At 29.6% G+C, this 15,071-nt stretch overlaps 1 protein-coding gene across 2 annotated transcripts in view; it reads left to right on the top strand.

Moving 5' to 3' along the window:
- TRIM9_1 (E3 ubiquitin-protein ligase trim9) overlaps positions 1 to 6,059 on the top strand; it is a 99,152-nt gene extending 93,093 nt beyond the window's left edge. The window contains exons 10-11 of one of the 2 annotated variants that reach the window (XM_051209014.1): positions 2,034 to 2,445; positions 5,829 to 6,059. In XM_051209014.1, coding sequence (XP_051074429.1) covers positions 2,034 to 2,431 — 398 coding nt within the window. In that variant the 3' untranslated portion in view covers positions 2,432 to 2,445; positions 5,829 to 6,059. The remainder of the gene's footprint in view (positions 1 to 2,033; positions 2,446 to 5,828) is intronic. The other variant, XM_051209015.1, reaches the window with a different exon arrangement.
- Positions 6,060 to 15,071: the final 9,012 nt, after the last annotated feature.

Raw genomic sequence — 15,071 nt, 5'->3', positions numbered from 1 at the left:
TATTTCCATAATAACAATAATAATAATAATTAGAGAGAGATTTTGTGGATATTATAGCAATTTAGTAGTTGAATTCATGAAGCGCACTGCTGAGGTTTCCCATATTAAAATGAAACAGCCGTCTACTGCTTCCAGGTTTTCCATAGTGGTTTAATTTTATTTGACTCATGAAATCAACTATGAAATTACTATAATATCCACAAAACCTCTTCTGTTATGAATCAATATACGCTCATTAGTGACCGTCTCCAAGAGGTATTTCATGAAGTTCTAGTGAGAAACAGTGAACAGTTGAGTTCAACTGGGTCTGTTGTGAGATAGTAACTTACTGAAGACAATGATGGATGTATCGCTCAATATCATGGGTTAGTTGAAGTTAGACATTGAGACTGTTGGATGCCGGTCGGCTCAGTGATCTGGAGGTTAAGCATTCGTGCATGAGACCGTTATGTCCTGTGTTCGAATCTCGAGAGGCGGGATCGTGAATGTGAACTGCTGAAGAGTCCCACAATAGGCCGTCCATTGCTTCCATGTTTTCCATGGTGGTCTAGCTTCAATTGATTCATGAATTCAAATAATAATAATTGCTTATTTAATGCAAAGTTCAAATAAAAATTAAGAAAAAAACATATTACTTAAATGAAAATTTCACGATTCATTTGTTTTCTAAGAAAATTTTTGTTTTCATTAATTCATATAAATAATCTTCAATGAACTATCAAGATTGAATAGTTATTACAATTTTTTAAACCAAAAAAAAAATAGTTTCTTATGAGTTATTTCTATAATTTTTAAACTATAATATCATTCTAATTCAATCTTAAATGAATGTTGTAGTTTTCAAGTTTATTCAAATGATTATTATATAAATAATGATGATAATATTAATAATGATACAATATAACAATTTATAATTCTTCATTATATACTGCTCAGTTTAGTTTTGTAAACTTAGTCATTAAACATTTCGTTTTTAGTATTAAAAGAAAAGATTTAAATTATCTTATTTATAATCTTGGCTGAATTCACATCAGCATTTGTTTAAAATCCTGTTTAGATAATCAATAATAGAATAAGTTAAACCTTTCTTGTATTACTTGAATAAGTGTCTGGACATTTTAGTTTGACGGATGAAACCTTTAGCATTTGAAGTGGAAGGTACTGTATTCAAGTCTCACGATGAATAATAATACTAAGATGTAGGTACATCCAACTGACAAGTCACAAAACGAATGAAAGGAAGGTTCAGGATTCTAATACTAAACATAAAAATACTAGTTCTAAAAAATTTCTTTTCAGTCATTTTTTTTCAAAATTGTTATTCAAAACACTATTAGCATGAAGAATGACTTTCTCGTAATGGAAACTACTATTCTGATTGTTAATCAATTTTTACTCAGTAACTAACAATAAGTGTCTGTTATCAAGACATCATCATGAACTTGATGTAATTCCTAAAAACAGAATAAACAAATTAGGTTACGCAAACTTGTAATATTCTCTGATGCAAATTCTTTACTGAGAAGTGTGATTACTAATGAAAATCAAGTTGATTATTTATTAATAGAACTCCAGGAAATACCTCTTGAAGCCAGTCCCTAGTGAGGATATGGCACTTAGTATCAGAAGGGGTTTTGTGAATATTATTATTCTTCCAGGTTTTCCATGGTGGTCTAGCTTCAATTGACTCATGATTTCAACCATTAAAATTAATATAATATCCACAAAAAACCCTTCTGATGTTAATTATTACTTAGATTTTAATATTATGATCAAATTAATAGAGTAGTACATTAAAAATCTTACTGTAATATTGAGGTGTATTAACTCACTTTTTAAATATAGATTTAAATATGTTACATTAGTCTTGTTAAATATAAATCTAATTATAAGCAAAACATCAAGTGTCACAACACAATCATTTTGATGCAACATAACGAAAAAGTTTTTTTATAATGTGAATTAACAATTGATTAAAACGAAAACCATCAATATAAACATTTCTATTATATTTCTCTTCTCTACAACTTTAGGTCTTGATATGAAAAGTTGGTCGATTTATTTTGATTATAAACGAAGTTGGTTTTTACATAATGGAGAACATTTCGAACGAACTGATGGTGGAATACATGCTGGTAGTGTAGTTGGTATTCGACTGGATTGTAATAGAGGCAGTTTATCTTATTATTTAAATGATCAACCACATGGTCCAATTGCATTCACCAATTTACCAAATGGGATTTATTATCCAGCTGTCAGTTTAACAAGAGCTATTCAACTAACTTTACATTCTGGTTTAGAAGCCCCTAGTGAGAGTGAAGAAAGTGATGAAGATAGTTCTGGTGGTGGAACAGGAACTGAAACCACTTCTATGGCGACCACTGTTTTAACCCTACCATCTACATTACAAAGCAAAGGATTAAGGCAGTGAATTTATTGACATGAGTATGTTTTAAATATTATAATTTTGCATTTGTATAAAACAATCATCGTTGTTCTTAGATATTTTAAAAATTTGTACGCTATTTATCTTATATTTTATTTCACTTATAGGTTTGACCTTTTAATAATCAACGACTTTTAGGTTCCTACGAAGCGATATTAGTAATACTACTATAGCAATGGATCCGTATAGAATGAACTACAACCCTAATCATATTAAAAAGAAAGCAACTTCGAATGGAAATCGCTCAGAACCAACCACAGATGTTTTTAAGACCGAGTATTTAAAATTATACAGTTTATACAGATTTTACAACAGTTTCTAACAATCTGTTGGCTCCAATCTAGTGGTTTACCATCTATTTTAGTTTCAAATTGAAAGTAGATAAATGAAATTTTTCTGGTTCCAGCAATTTTTCATATCCGAAGTTTCCCAAAAAAACATATGGATTTCACTGATAATAGTTTGTTTGTGTAAATTGATCATACTTTGATGGTTGAATATGCATAACGGTAAACATATTTGGATAGATAAAGAAGATGCTTTACTGTTCAGCCATCGTTTTTACTGATTAGTAAATATCGTTTGTAAAGCGGAGCTTCTAGTTGGTTCTCATTAGAGATATCATTCCCTTGTTACTTCTAAAGAGTATATTACAAACCCTATTAAGGTTCGAACACATTTCCATTTCGTCCAGATAGTAATAAATAAAAGACAGTGAAGATATTTTTCTAAAACACACTAACAACATTTATATTAATAATAATATTAAATAAGGCTAACAAGATTGATTAAGAAAAATTTCGATTCATTGAGGAGGTCAGGTAAAAGAATTGTTTTCATTTCCGGTAGTTTACAATAAACTACCTAATCATTATTCTGATGGAAATTTCTATCTTGATGAACATTCAATTCACTGAAATACTGAAGTAAGATATTTCACTGACATTTTCTTGTCTGACATCTTTGATGAAAAAGAATTTCAGTTACTCGAATACATAAAATGAGGCTCTCTGTTAAACCATATACATATTTCTTGGTAATTTCATGTGAAATACATGGCATATAATTCAATTTGATAAGTTTCTCTATATTGGAATGAAGCAAAACTGCATTTTCATAAAAATAGTATACCAAGTCATTTGATTTTCAAAAGAGTATTGTTACAGTACATCTTGTACCTAGTGTACAACTTCATTCAAAAGATATATATATTTTATTTTGAAAAGAATCACAACAACTACTTCTTAGGATTACATAATTCATGAAGTGGATAGTGCAGTTGTAGTGACTGTGCTTCGTTAAACAATCACTCTCGTAACCGTTACCATATAATCCTGAACGGTTTTTGAAATCAGAAGGCAAAGAGAAGCAGCGACTACATTTTTATCAGCAGATAACTCAGACCACAAAGCAATGAGGCGAATGAGTCAGCGAACCGAGAGTGTAGAGTGTGAATGTGCATGTATATACATAGGGAAATGAATGGATCATCGAATCATTTAAGCAGCTAATAATAAAGCTAGCAGAATGAATATATGCGTACGCGGTAAGCAGTGTTCAAGCATATATATTTCATACAAGCACCACAAATAATGAAGGTACAATAAGTTGTTATAGTACGGATGACTTTGTCCGCCAAATAAGTTAACAAAATGGCTTGGCTGAGTTAAATGAGAACAAACTCAATTGCACGTGAGTTGCTATACAGTTTTATATATAATATTACAATAAACTTTATTTACAATATTTCCGGTACATATACGTGAGTTTTAGTTAAGAGTTAAAAAAGTAAATTGGCGAAAATTTGAGTGATTGAATGGAGGTTAATATTTTATTAATCACCTATTATTATCTAATATTTATATAGAACAACTGAAAAAAATCAAATATAGTTATTTGCTTCTTAAATCACTCATTTGGCTTAAATACACATATCCCTCGAATTATTGCATATAAATCCATTAAGTTTAATTTAAAGTTCAAGTTTATGTAAGACGTTCTCATTTAGGAAATTTTCCGTGAATACAGGCTTTAAATAAAATCAAAGCTCATATCCGGTTGTTTCATTGATTCTTGTATTTAAACTGTAAGGACTTATAACTTATTAATAGATTTCTAGAAATCTAAGGCATTATTTTCTTTTAAGACATTTTGATACGCTTGTCTATATATATTACTAAACTGACGTTTGTTACCCCTAAAAGTCAATACATTACATAATAATATTTAACGTTATTTTGTCTGGCTGTTAGGGGTGATTAACTTCTGTCTATAGAACTAACAATGTGCACATGATCAAATTATACGGCAATGTAAAGCAATAATTATAAATATTAGATATTAATAGATGATTAATAAAATACTAACTTTCATACAATCACCTAAATTTTCGCCAATTTACTTTTTTTAACTCTTAACTAAAACTCACGTATATGTAACGGAAATATTGTAAATGAAGTTTATTGTAATATTATATATAAAACTGCACTATCCACTTCATGAATTATGTAATCCTAAGAAGTAGTTGTTGTGATTCTTTTCAAAATAAAATATATATATCTTTTGAATGAAGTTGTACACTAGGTACAAGATGTACTGTAACAATACTCTTTTGAAAATCAAATGACTTGGTATACTATTTTTATGAAAATGCAGTTTTGCTTCATTCCAATATAGAGAAACTTATCAAATTGAATTATATGCCATGTATTTCACATGAAATTACCAAGAAATATGTATATGGTTTAACAGAGAGCCTCATTTTATGTATTCGAGTAACTGAAATTCTTTTTCATCAAAGATGTCAGACAAGAAAATGTCAGTGAAATATCTTACTTCAGTATTTCAGTGAATTGAATGTTCATCAAGATAGAAATTTCCATCAGAATAATGATTAGGTAGTTTATTGTAAACTACCGGAAATGAAAACAATTCTTTTACCTGACCTCCTCAATGAATCGAAATTTTTCTTAATCAATCTTGTTAGCCTTATTTAATATTATTATTAATATAAATGTTGTTAGTGTGTTTTAGAAAAATATCTTCACTGTCTTTTAATTATAACCATCTGGACGAAATGGAAATGTGTTGGAACCTTAACAGGGTTTGTAATATGTATATGCAAATAGGTTGTTTGATACATTTTGTGCATTTAGTTCCATTATGTCATTCATGAATTGTACTGAACTTTCCGGAAGTTATTTCTTAATAGTTTAGTTAGTTGTCATTATGAACTATCATCAAATGAAGAACTAATTAAGACTGTAATGTATTGACACAGTTGTTTTATTCTATATGAAGACTTTCAAACATACCACAATCACATTTTTTAAAACTAAATAACAAATTAAAATTCATTCTATTTTTCATTTCTTTTTTACAGATTATTAACTATATAATCTGCCTGTAAGTTTATTTGTTTTTCCAAATGTTTACTTGTAAACAATTCATATGTAGCTCGAAAAAGTTTCAATCAAGTGAAATATCAACTTTCAGGCTGTAAATTCGATAAACAAACTAACTAATTCAAGTAAGATGAAATCTTCTAACGTTTCTTCAATTACACACACCTTTTAATATACATCTTACTAATACATAATGACTTGATATAAGTATCTATGAAAACATTGAAATCATAATGTTTATTTCATTTTTTTTCCTCTTTGAATGTCTTCAATAATTTGAATTACATAAATCACTTGATTATTATATAGTTTCTTTGTATAAATCAACTAATATAATAATTTTATGCTTTATTTATTTAAAATGTTTGTGTTATTTGGTGAATACAAAAAATTTTACATAAAATCTGTTAATGAATCTACAAAATATCATAACAATAATAATAATATTTTTTGTTGATCTAAATTGAATATTGAATTGTGAACATTTAGTCATTTATAAACTTATTTTAAAGAAAAAATAACGGAATAAAAATAAACAAGACTTGGTCATAAATAAATAAAACTACACCATATATATATCGTACATAGAAATGATGTACAAATGATAACAGTTAACTTTTTGTTTATTTTTTATTAAATCTTAAGCATAAACATAAAAGAATTTAAAATATAGATTATACTAAACATCTTAAATACATCAGTAATATAATCATATTCATAAAAAAACGTTTTGTTTCTCTCATTGGTTTTGATTGTTTGTTTGTTTTTCTTTATCGATCCAAATGTTCTTCCTAAGTTGTTTGTTTGTTTATTTATATTTTTGGTATTATTTTTTATGTGTACATTTCAATTTGTATTGATTAAAAAGTTCAGTAATGTAAGGGATAAAATCATTTAATTTTGTTTAAATATGAACTTTTTAATTCTATTCACATGTTACATCATAAAATTGTTGATAACCTATCAACTGTTTGTTTTGTTTAGTTTTCTTTTTGGTTTTTTCCTTTTCTATGTATGTTTTCTTGGAAAACAGACAAACGATTTAATTATGTTCTGAGATAATAATTTTTTTAAACAAAAAAAAGTAAACCCTTTTCTTTCTCGGAAGTAAATCTGTTGTGAAATTGTGTAATATGATCGTTTTGTTCTTTTTTGTTTTCGTTTTGTTCTCTTCTTTTGATTATGTCAATGTAATTTGTGTGTGAATTATTCTTTTGAAATCTCATTCACAGTATGATCAATTCATGTAACCATGACTGTTTCTTTCTTTTCTTTTTTTCTTTTTTTTAAATTAGTAATATATGTACACAAATATTCGTTGTTGTATTCTTATCTAGAAATTAAATGATTTGTTTAGAGGAGAGAATCAAAATATAGAAACTTGATCACTCATTTGAGAATAGAGTATCATTGATTCATTTATATCTGGTTTAAAATAGATTAATTTATCAAATCATAATGAGTATTCATTTTTTTAATTGATTGTTTTAAATCTTCTTATTGATGTTGTGAATTGTAATTAATTAGATACTAATCAATTATAGTCTTTAATATCCATAGGAAGATCTAAACAATCAATATACAAATTAAAATTGATCTCATTTCACAAGTCAATGGGTGTCTGAACTCAGTAACTAAGTGAATAACATGATGAGGTTGGAAATGAAAGGAAATGGATTGGAATCCCATGGTGAACATCAACACAGGGATGCAGGTATATCTAGCTGACGTTTTCTAACTGTGATGGAATGCGCATCCATGATCCGACTGCTAGACTTTATCTACAATGATTATTGTTGAATTATGTTCAATCTTAAATGTTTTAATACTTGAATGCCTTTTATGTTACCAAATTAAATAAGCATCATTCAAATGTTCTAATGGATTGTAATTAAACGGTTTTAGGGATTTCAATTCATGAAAGTAGAACACTGATCATTTTTATGATAAGTCAGGAATTTTGATGGTGGAATTTATTCTACCCTGCTTTTTCACCAAGTTATTATCTATCAATTAAATGACGTTTTAAAAAGAGCAACATGTCTACCAATAGATTGGAAATATTACTTACAAGTAAATGATCTTGAATTAGAGAAAACAGTTTTCATCTTTGGGAACTTGCTTCGTCTAACTTCAAATAAAGTATTTTAAACACAGTGAACTGAAACGTTGACAGATTTTGCGTTAGTTATGAAAATATGTGTTGTTACGAGTTAGTCTATATATATACAACTGAGAAACTGTAAAATAACCGATATGTAACTAAAAATAATTATCACTTTACGTTTCTTATTAAAACAAATTATTCGTCTTTACTTTTCTGATAAACCATAAGAAACATCGGCTGTCATAATATTAAACTGCGTAGTTTTAGGATACGAAAGCTAAGTAAATTTCGCACCTATTAAGAATAAATTAAGAGGCTTAATTTATTTATACATTACAAGCGCCTAAATCAAAATTATTCTAATCATTGATCGATTACCTTAATCTAGACGATCTATCAGTTATTTGTCAGTTCATTTTCTTTGAATTTAAACTTCATCCACTGAATAAGAAAATGTTTTTTAAGAGAACATAAATGTAGTATGGTGAAAACTTAATTGTTGAAGTATATAAGAAAACATAAAGGTCTAATTTAACTGAAAATGTGGTAAGACTATATTTAGATAATCAGTGAGCATGGATAGTTCAGTTATATTAAAGTTCACCTACTTCTCATATTGAAATACTCTCTCATAATGGATAAAGTATTTTTCAGTATATTAATTCATTTAGTTGGATATCCTACAATTAAACGATTTCATAAATCTGCGTACTAGAACTGTTAAATTAACATAAATCATCACAAATTTCCATAGAATAAAACGTAAAGTCCTATTGTTATAACAGAATTTAAATATGACTAATACGTAACATCGTTTAATCAATCATTACGATAACTGAAGTAGGTATCACTCAGTTAAATTAAGTTTCATATAAATACTTCTTTTTATCAATTCGAAAAAGCAAAATTTATTTATTTGAAATAATATTTCAACACGTTATTAAAGTATATTCTTCTATAAGAGAATCCTGGACAAACAATTGTGTATGTAATGACCAGAACATCGATTTAAGCCCATATTTAGTGGTCCTAATAAAGCATTCCCTTCCAACTCAAATCCACATTTCTCCAAAAACATCAATTCAACTAACATCTTAATCGTTTATTCACACTGATTTCTAAACAAAAATGAAGGTAGATCGTTCAGAGTAAATCTTCTGCTTTCAAAACAGACTGTAATTCATTTGCAACTGACGTAACAGGCAAATAAGATACTGTCTACATTTACTTGATTGTCTTGAGTCAACCGAAGCCCTACATGAAACGTAATAAATGTCTTTAATCAATGAATAGATCAACCATCAAAAGTAATTTTATTGTCATTAAAGTTTTTGGAATCATCAAAATGACTACTTTTTCAGACTTTATAGGAATTGTTTGAAAAATATCACGGTAAGTGAATAATCATTACATCACGTTCATTTGAATTCATCATCGTTTGATAGAATGAAAACTTATCCGAAGATTTCAGATTATCAGTTTATTCGTAGTGTTTTCAGCTAGATTGTGTTTGGGGAAGGCATTATCACGGCAAATTGTTTTGAAACGCAGACTCTATCTAAATCTCGCAATGCGCTTTTGCCTTATTAATAAAAACAGAATATTCGATGCTGAATTGCCCCAGGTTATCTAGAAAAAATAGGAAAAAATACCACAAAATAGATTAGACTCATGAAAGCTTATTGAAATGCAACTAACTCATTGTGCAGATAGAATAAAATTTGAGATTTGATTACAAATTTGCGACGTTGCAGCTAACTCTGTGCAGATCTTATGTTTCATATCTACTTGATCGAAGGTACTAATATTTCATCCAGACTATATTTGACTAATAACTACTGAACTGATTTTCTTCATAAGTTATACAAAGTAAGAAAGATGATATTTACAGAGTACAGTGAGTTAATCACTGAAGTATACCTTGATTTCAAAATAAAATCCTCAGTAAAGATTGCAAAATCAGTAATCGTGGTGGAAACTTATGGCTGGAGTTGGAAATATTATTGAAATTGGTCTATATCGCCCATGCTTAAATCGCCAAACAGAAGAAATAATTATAAACATATTTAAGTTTCAGAAGGAGTTTTGTGGAGATTGTAGTGATTTCAATAGTTGAGATCATGAGTCAACTGAAGCTAGACCACCATGGAAAACCTGGAAGCACTGGACGACCGTTTCATCCTAACACCGTTGGATGCCAGCTCAGTGGTCTAGTGGTTAAGCGCTCGCACGCGCGACTGATAGGTCCTGTGTCGTGGATGCGCACTGCTGAGGAGTCCCACAATAGGAGGAAACGGCTGTCTAGTGCTTCCAGGTTTTACATGATGGTCTAGCTTCAACTGACTCATGATCGCAACTACTGATATTAAAGTTTTCAAATAAAGTTGAAGAAATATATATATATATATATATATATATATTTTTTTTTTTTTCAGATCATTTTCACTTGACGTTTTCAACTATTTTTTCATGGCATCTGTTTTTAAATTACTTAAAAATTAACGCTTCTGTGCCAAGGAAATATGAAAACTCTCACAACTTATTTAAAATAGGATTTATGACTTTTGAATGGACCGTAATCTAGAGTCATATTAAGAGCTGTTACTCTATTTACGCAAAGTACTTTAAATAAATGTTGAGTTAGAAACTATGAAAGATTGTAAAATTGGTTTTGAAATATTTATGGACAACTGTAAACCTAATATGAGAGTATTCATAGTGCTGAGAAATTTTAAGAACTTTAGTCGTATTTTGTTGTTTATCTATAAACGTTACTAAAAATTCCACGAAAAAAACTGAAAATTGATTGACTTTGTTTAAGCTACACCATGACTGAGATTTAACTAACATTAGTGATCTTTCATAAGTCCTTAGATTTCTAAAGTTACTAGTAACAATGTTAATATCAACTGACTTTCATAATTAAACTATCCTTGTTGTTAAGGTTTTTGTAGTTTTTGCCTATAGACTTTGTCCAGAGTTCATCGGCTGAGAATTTATTAAACCCTAATAATCAGGTAGAAAGTCATAATAGTTCAATCTGTGAAAAGTAGTAACATTAACTGAAAATATTTAGTATCATTTTTAGTGTTAGACTTTTAAACAAACTACCATTGATGCAATTAAATACAAAATGCTTACGCAGTTCTTTCTGAAGGTTCAGACAGACATCAGCTGGAATACAAAAATGTTTTATGCTTATAAATAAAAACAAATATATAGATGTATTGTGTTTCATTTCTTTACAATAGTATATAATTATAAGCTCAAAGCATAAGATAAATTTCATTTCATAAATCCACTTGATATATCATATTACTCTAATTTAAATTCATCTAAAATATTTATAAGTGTTTATAACTTGTAGATTAAGTAGCTACTTCAAACAGGACAAAACAACTTAAAGGGTTATAACATAAAATATAATGGCTTGAATTAGTTAGTCTGTTACTTTACGATCAATTCGTTGGTGATTTTGAAAGTTAAGTTTTCCAATAAGTGTGTGGATGTATTCAGTCGACTCTTTGAATCCATTCTGAATTTGTGGTTTAAATCTTTTTTCATTTATAAAAAAATCAGCGATAGTTGATAAGTATTATCTGAAACTATTTAAGACATTGAATTGAATTCATCTGACAACAAAAATATGAAAAATACTAATGTCCTGAGAGCTTCTATTTCCTCCTAAGTAATATTGTAGTGAACGAGAACACAAGCAGGGACAATCGAATGTATTTGAATACAAAATTACAGAATCCCTTAGTAAAATCTGAGAGCTATACTTCATTTGCAAAAATGTCAATCAATCGCCTCAGACTTCATTGTCTCTTTGTTTTCACACCAATCATCCTCTGTTCTCGTTCTCTTTTCCTTGATCTGTTTAACGTTCTGCCTCCAGACATTTCACTTTCGACTTACGATACATACTACTTATATCTGTCGATATCAGTAGCACACACCACAATTTACTTAAACAATAATCACTACCAAGTATTAAGTAATGACGAAAAATTCCTGTTTCATCATCTGCAAAGATACATATGCACGTATATTTGGACACTGGATCACATGAAAGAAAGCTTGTTAGTTTCCTCGAAATCGTAGCTATGTCTTACTGATGAATGCCAACTAACATGAAACCATAATCTAGGTTATTTCTTAATTAAGCCACTCACCTGATATTAAGAAATATTTAGTTTTCACAGTTTAGTTCATCGTAGTTTTTAGTCTTCTACTTGCATAAACATGAAGTTAACATGAACCTTAGATCTGTAATGAAAGTATTCAATTTCTCAGTTAAGACTTTCAATTATTTAGTTGAGATTCATGTTGGTAGTTTTATTATTTTTAATGAATAATTTGACGTACACAAACTTCCTGCATATTATATAAAATAAATTACAAATAATAATGTCATTTTTATAAATGACATAATAGCCTGTATTTCTTATTTCTTGGAAAATGTATTCATTACGTTTTTTAGAGAAAAGACTATTTAAATGTCAATTTAACCAACAACAGGAGATACATTTGCACACACACACAAAAAAAACCCTAAACAGTAAAAAACATCTTATTCTCTATTTATTAAGATTTATTAACAACAAAAAAATCTTGAGTAAACGATGAAAATAACCATATTAACAGGATTATTAGTACTAGTTGTATTATGAAAAAAAGTAGACAGTTAAAGTAAATGAATGACATATGCTTGTATTTCTTCACTGATCTATCTTTTTATTACCCTATTATGTTTGTAATACGTCGTTGAATAAAATTACGTTGTATGTTTTTGTCCGTTTTTTCTCTCAGTTTGGCTTTAAATCAATATATTTTAAGTTAACATGAAATTGTAATAGGATGATATAAGTAAAATTATAACTATTGTAATGTTTATTTAATTTAAACTGAAACTAAACTGGACTGTAGAGTTAACAGTCTATAACTTAATATCACATAACTGATAGATGTATAGGGATGTTTCAGTATGTATAGATGAATACGAGTAGATATTGTCTTCAGTTAATTCGAAAGTTTATAAGCATTTTTCTTTAGTAACTATACAACCTTATGAAAATATTTCATTAATGAAAGTTTAAATAACGAATCATGTTTAATATGAAACAGAAATGAACTCAACATTAAGAACTTTATCATAAAACAGAATTTTCAATCAATAAAATTAACATTTGCTATTTATAATCTAAATGGTATTTCACTGTCAACCATCTACAAATATCATGATCTATGTTTACATGTATCCTGATATCATTTGACACTGTCTTTTTTTATCATTCTACTGATGTAAGAATAAATAATATTCAGAAGTATATCATAGTTTATTTATAAATGTTGAGTACCATCACTCTGGTACTTTAAACTGTAAGTAAATAGAATATATTAAAGGTAGATAAAAGATTAAATCCAAAATATTTATATAAAATTTATGACAAAATACTTAGAAAATGTATTAGATACTGGTTGGGGGTAGTCGACAAGTAACATTGGAAGTGGGTTTCGTGCAACTTAGCATTCGATCTGCACTAAATAAGGACTTGACACACATGACACTGATCACCACTCGGTGATCAATCAATTGTGACTTGGTAAATGTTTTGGCATCATATAAATTCTATTAAGTTTCTTTCAATCAAATAATTTTGTAAACTTTCAATATAGTATCAATAGTATTTATCTTGTTATATGTTTAATTTAAACAATCTTTTAGAACCTTCCATAGACAACAAAAAACGGTCTATCAATTTTTTCATTATGAACTTTGTTTTGTGACTGCATTCATTGATTTAAACAAATAAAGTAGACAACTATTCTCTACTGACCCCCTACACCAAACCAACGATGAACTCAAATAGACCATATTGCACGCATCTGCTTGCGCCTCACTGGACGCAAAAACGCCACATTAAAAAGACCCATTAGAACTGAGTTGAGTAACGAGAAAACCAAAAATAGGTTCCAAGAACAACTGAGTTCACGCTTAGGTAGTTCTGAAAACGAGGTTGACCCAGATGTTGCTTGGAAAGATATACAAACAGCTGTGGAAACAGCAGTGAATCTATCAGCGATTTAAACCACAGGGTTACAAAGAACCAATGGATTTCCTCTAGGTCTATTGCACTGATGGATTCTCGTAAACTCATCCCATCAGGCTCTGAACACGATGAAGAGCGACAACAAATCAGATCTAGGTTAAGCAAAAGTCTAAGGAACGACCGTGAGCAGTGGTGGGCAACGAAAGCAAAAGAGATGGAAAAGGCGGAGGCTATAGGGAACACAAGACAGCTCTACAGACTAATAAAAGAAACTGGAATTAATAAGTCAAGTGTAAGTCAGACTATTTCGGAAAAAGACGACACCCTCATCTGCTCTCAGTCCAGACCTTTAGAACGATGGGCGGAACATTTCAGAGAACAGTTCAACTGGCTTTCAGCTACTCTACAACTACCCTCCATTCCCAGACAGTGTGAATGGAACATTGAAGTAGGTCCCTCAACTCTAGCAGAAGTTCAAAAGGCTATAGTTAATCTGAAACGAGGAAGGGCAGCTGGTCCAGATGGATTGGCTCCAGAGGTCTTTAAGGATGGTGGTCCAATTTTAGCGATTAGGTTGACTAATATTTTAGCTAAGATCTGGGAGTTGGACGTTATTCCATCTGACTGGTCACAATCACTTATCGTCCCAATATATAACAGAGGGTTAAAATCATCCTGTGACAACCATAGAGGGATTAGTTTAACTAATATAGTATCTAAAATACTAGCCTCGATAATTATCGGACGCCTAACTAAGACTCGTGAACTGCAAACACGAGAGAATCAAGCTGGCTTCAGACCTGGTCGTGGCCGCATCGACCACATATTCACCATTCGTCAGGTTCTGGAACATAGGCATACTTATCGGCGTCCGACAATGGTGGTCTTTCTTGACTTGAAAGCAGCATTTGACTCGGTAGACCGCGAGATTCTGTGGCAGTGTCTGTCATTGAAAGGCGTACCCCATAAGTACATAAACCTTGTAAAGGCTGTTTGCTCGAACACTACTAGTCGAGTCAGAGCTTATGGCGAACTGTCATCTGCCTTTGCAACCTCAAGTG

This window comes from Schistosoma haematobium, chromosome 1 (genome assembly GCF_000699445.3).
Source record: "Schistosoma haematobium chromosome 1, whole genome shotgun sequence".
Lineage (NCBI taxonomy): Eukaryota > Metazoa > Platyhelminthes > Trematoda > Strigeidida > Schistosomatidae > Schistosoma > Schistosoma haematobium.
Note: the sequence above shows the minus strand (reverse complement) of the source record. Positions and strands in the feature narration are given on the sequence as shown.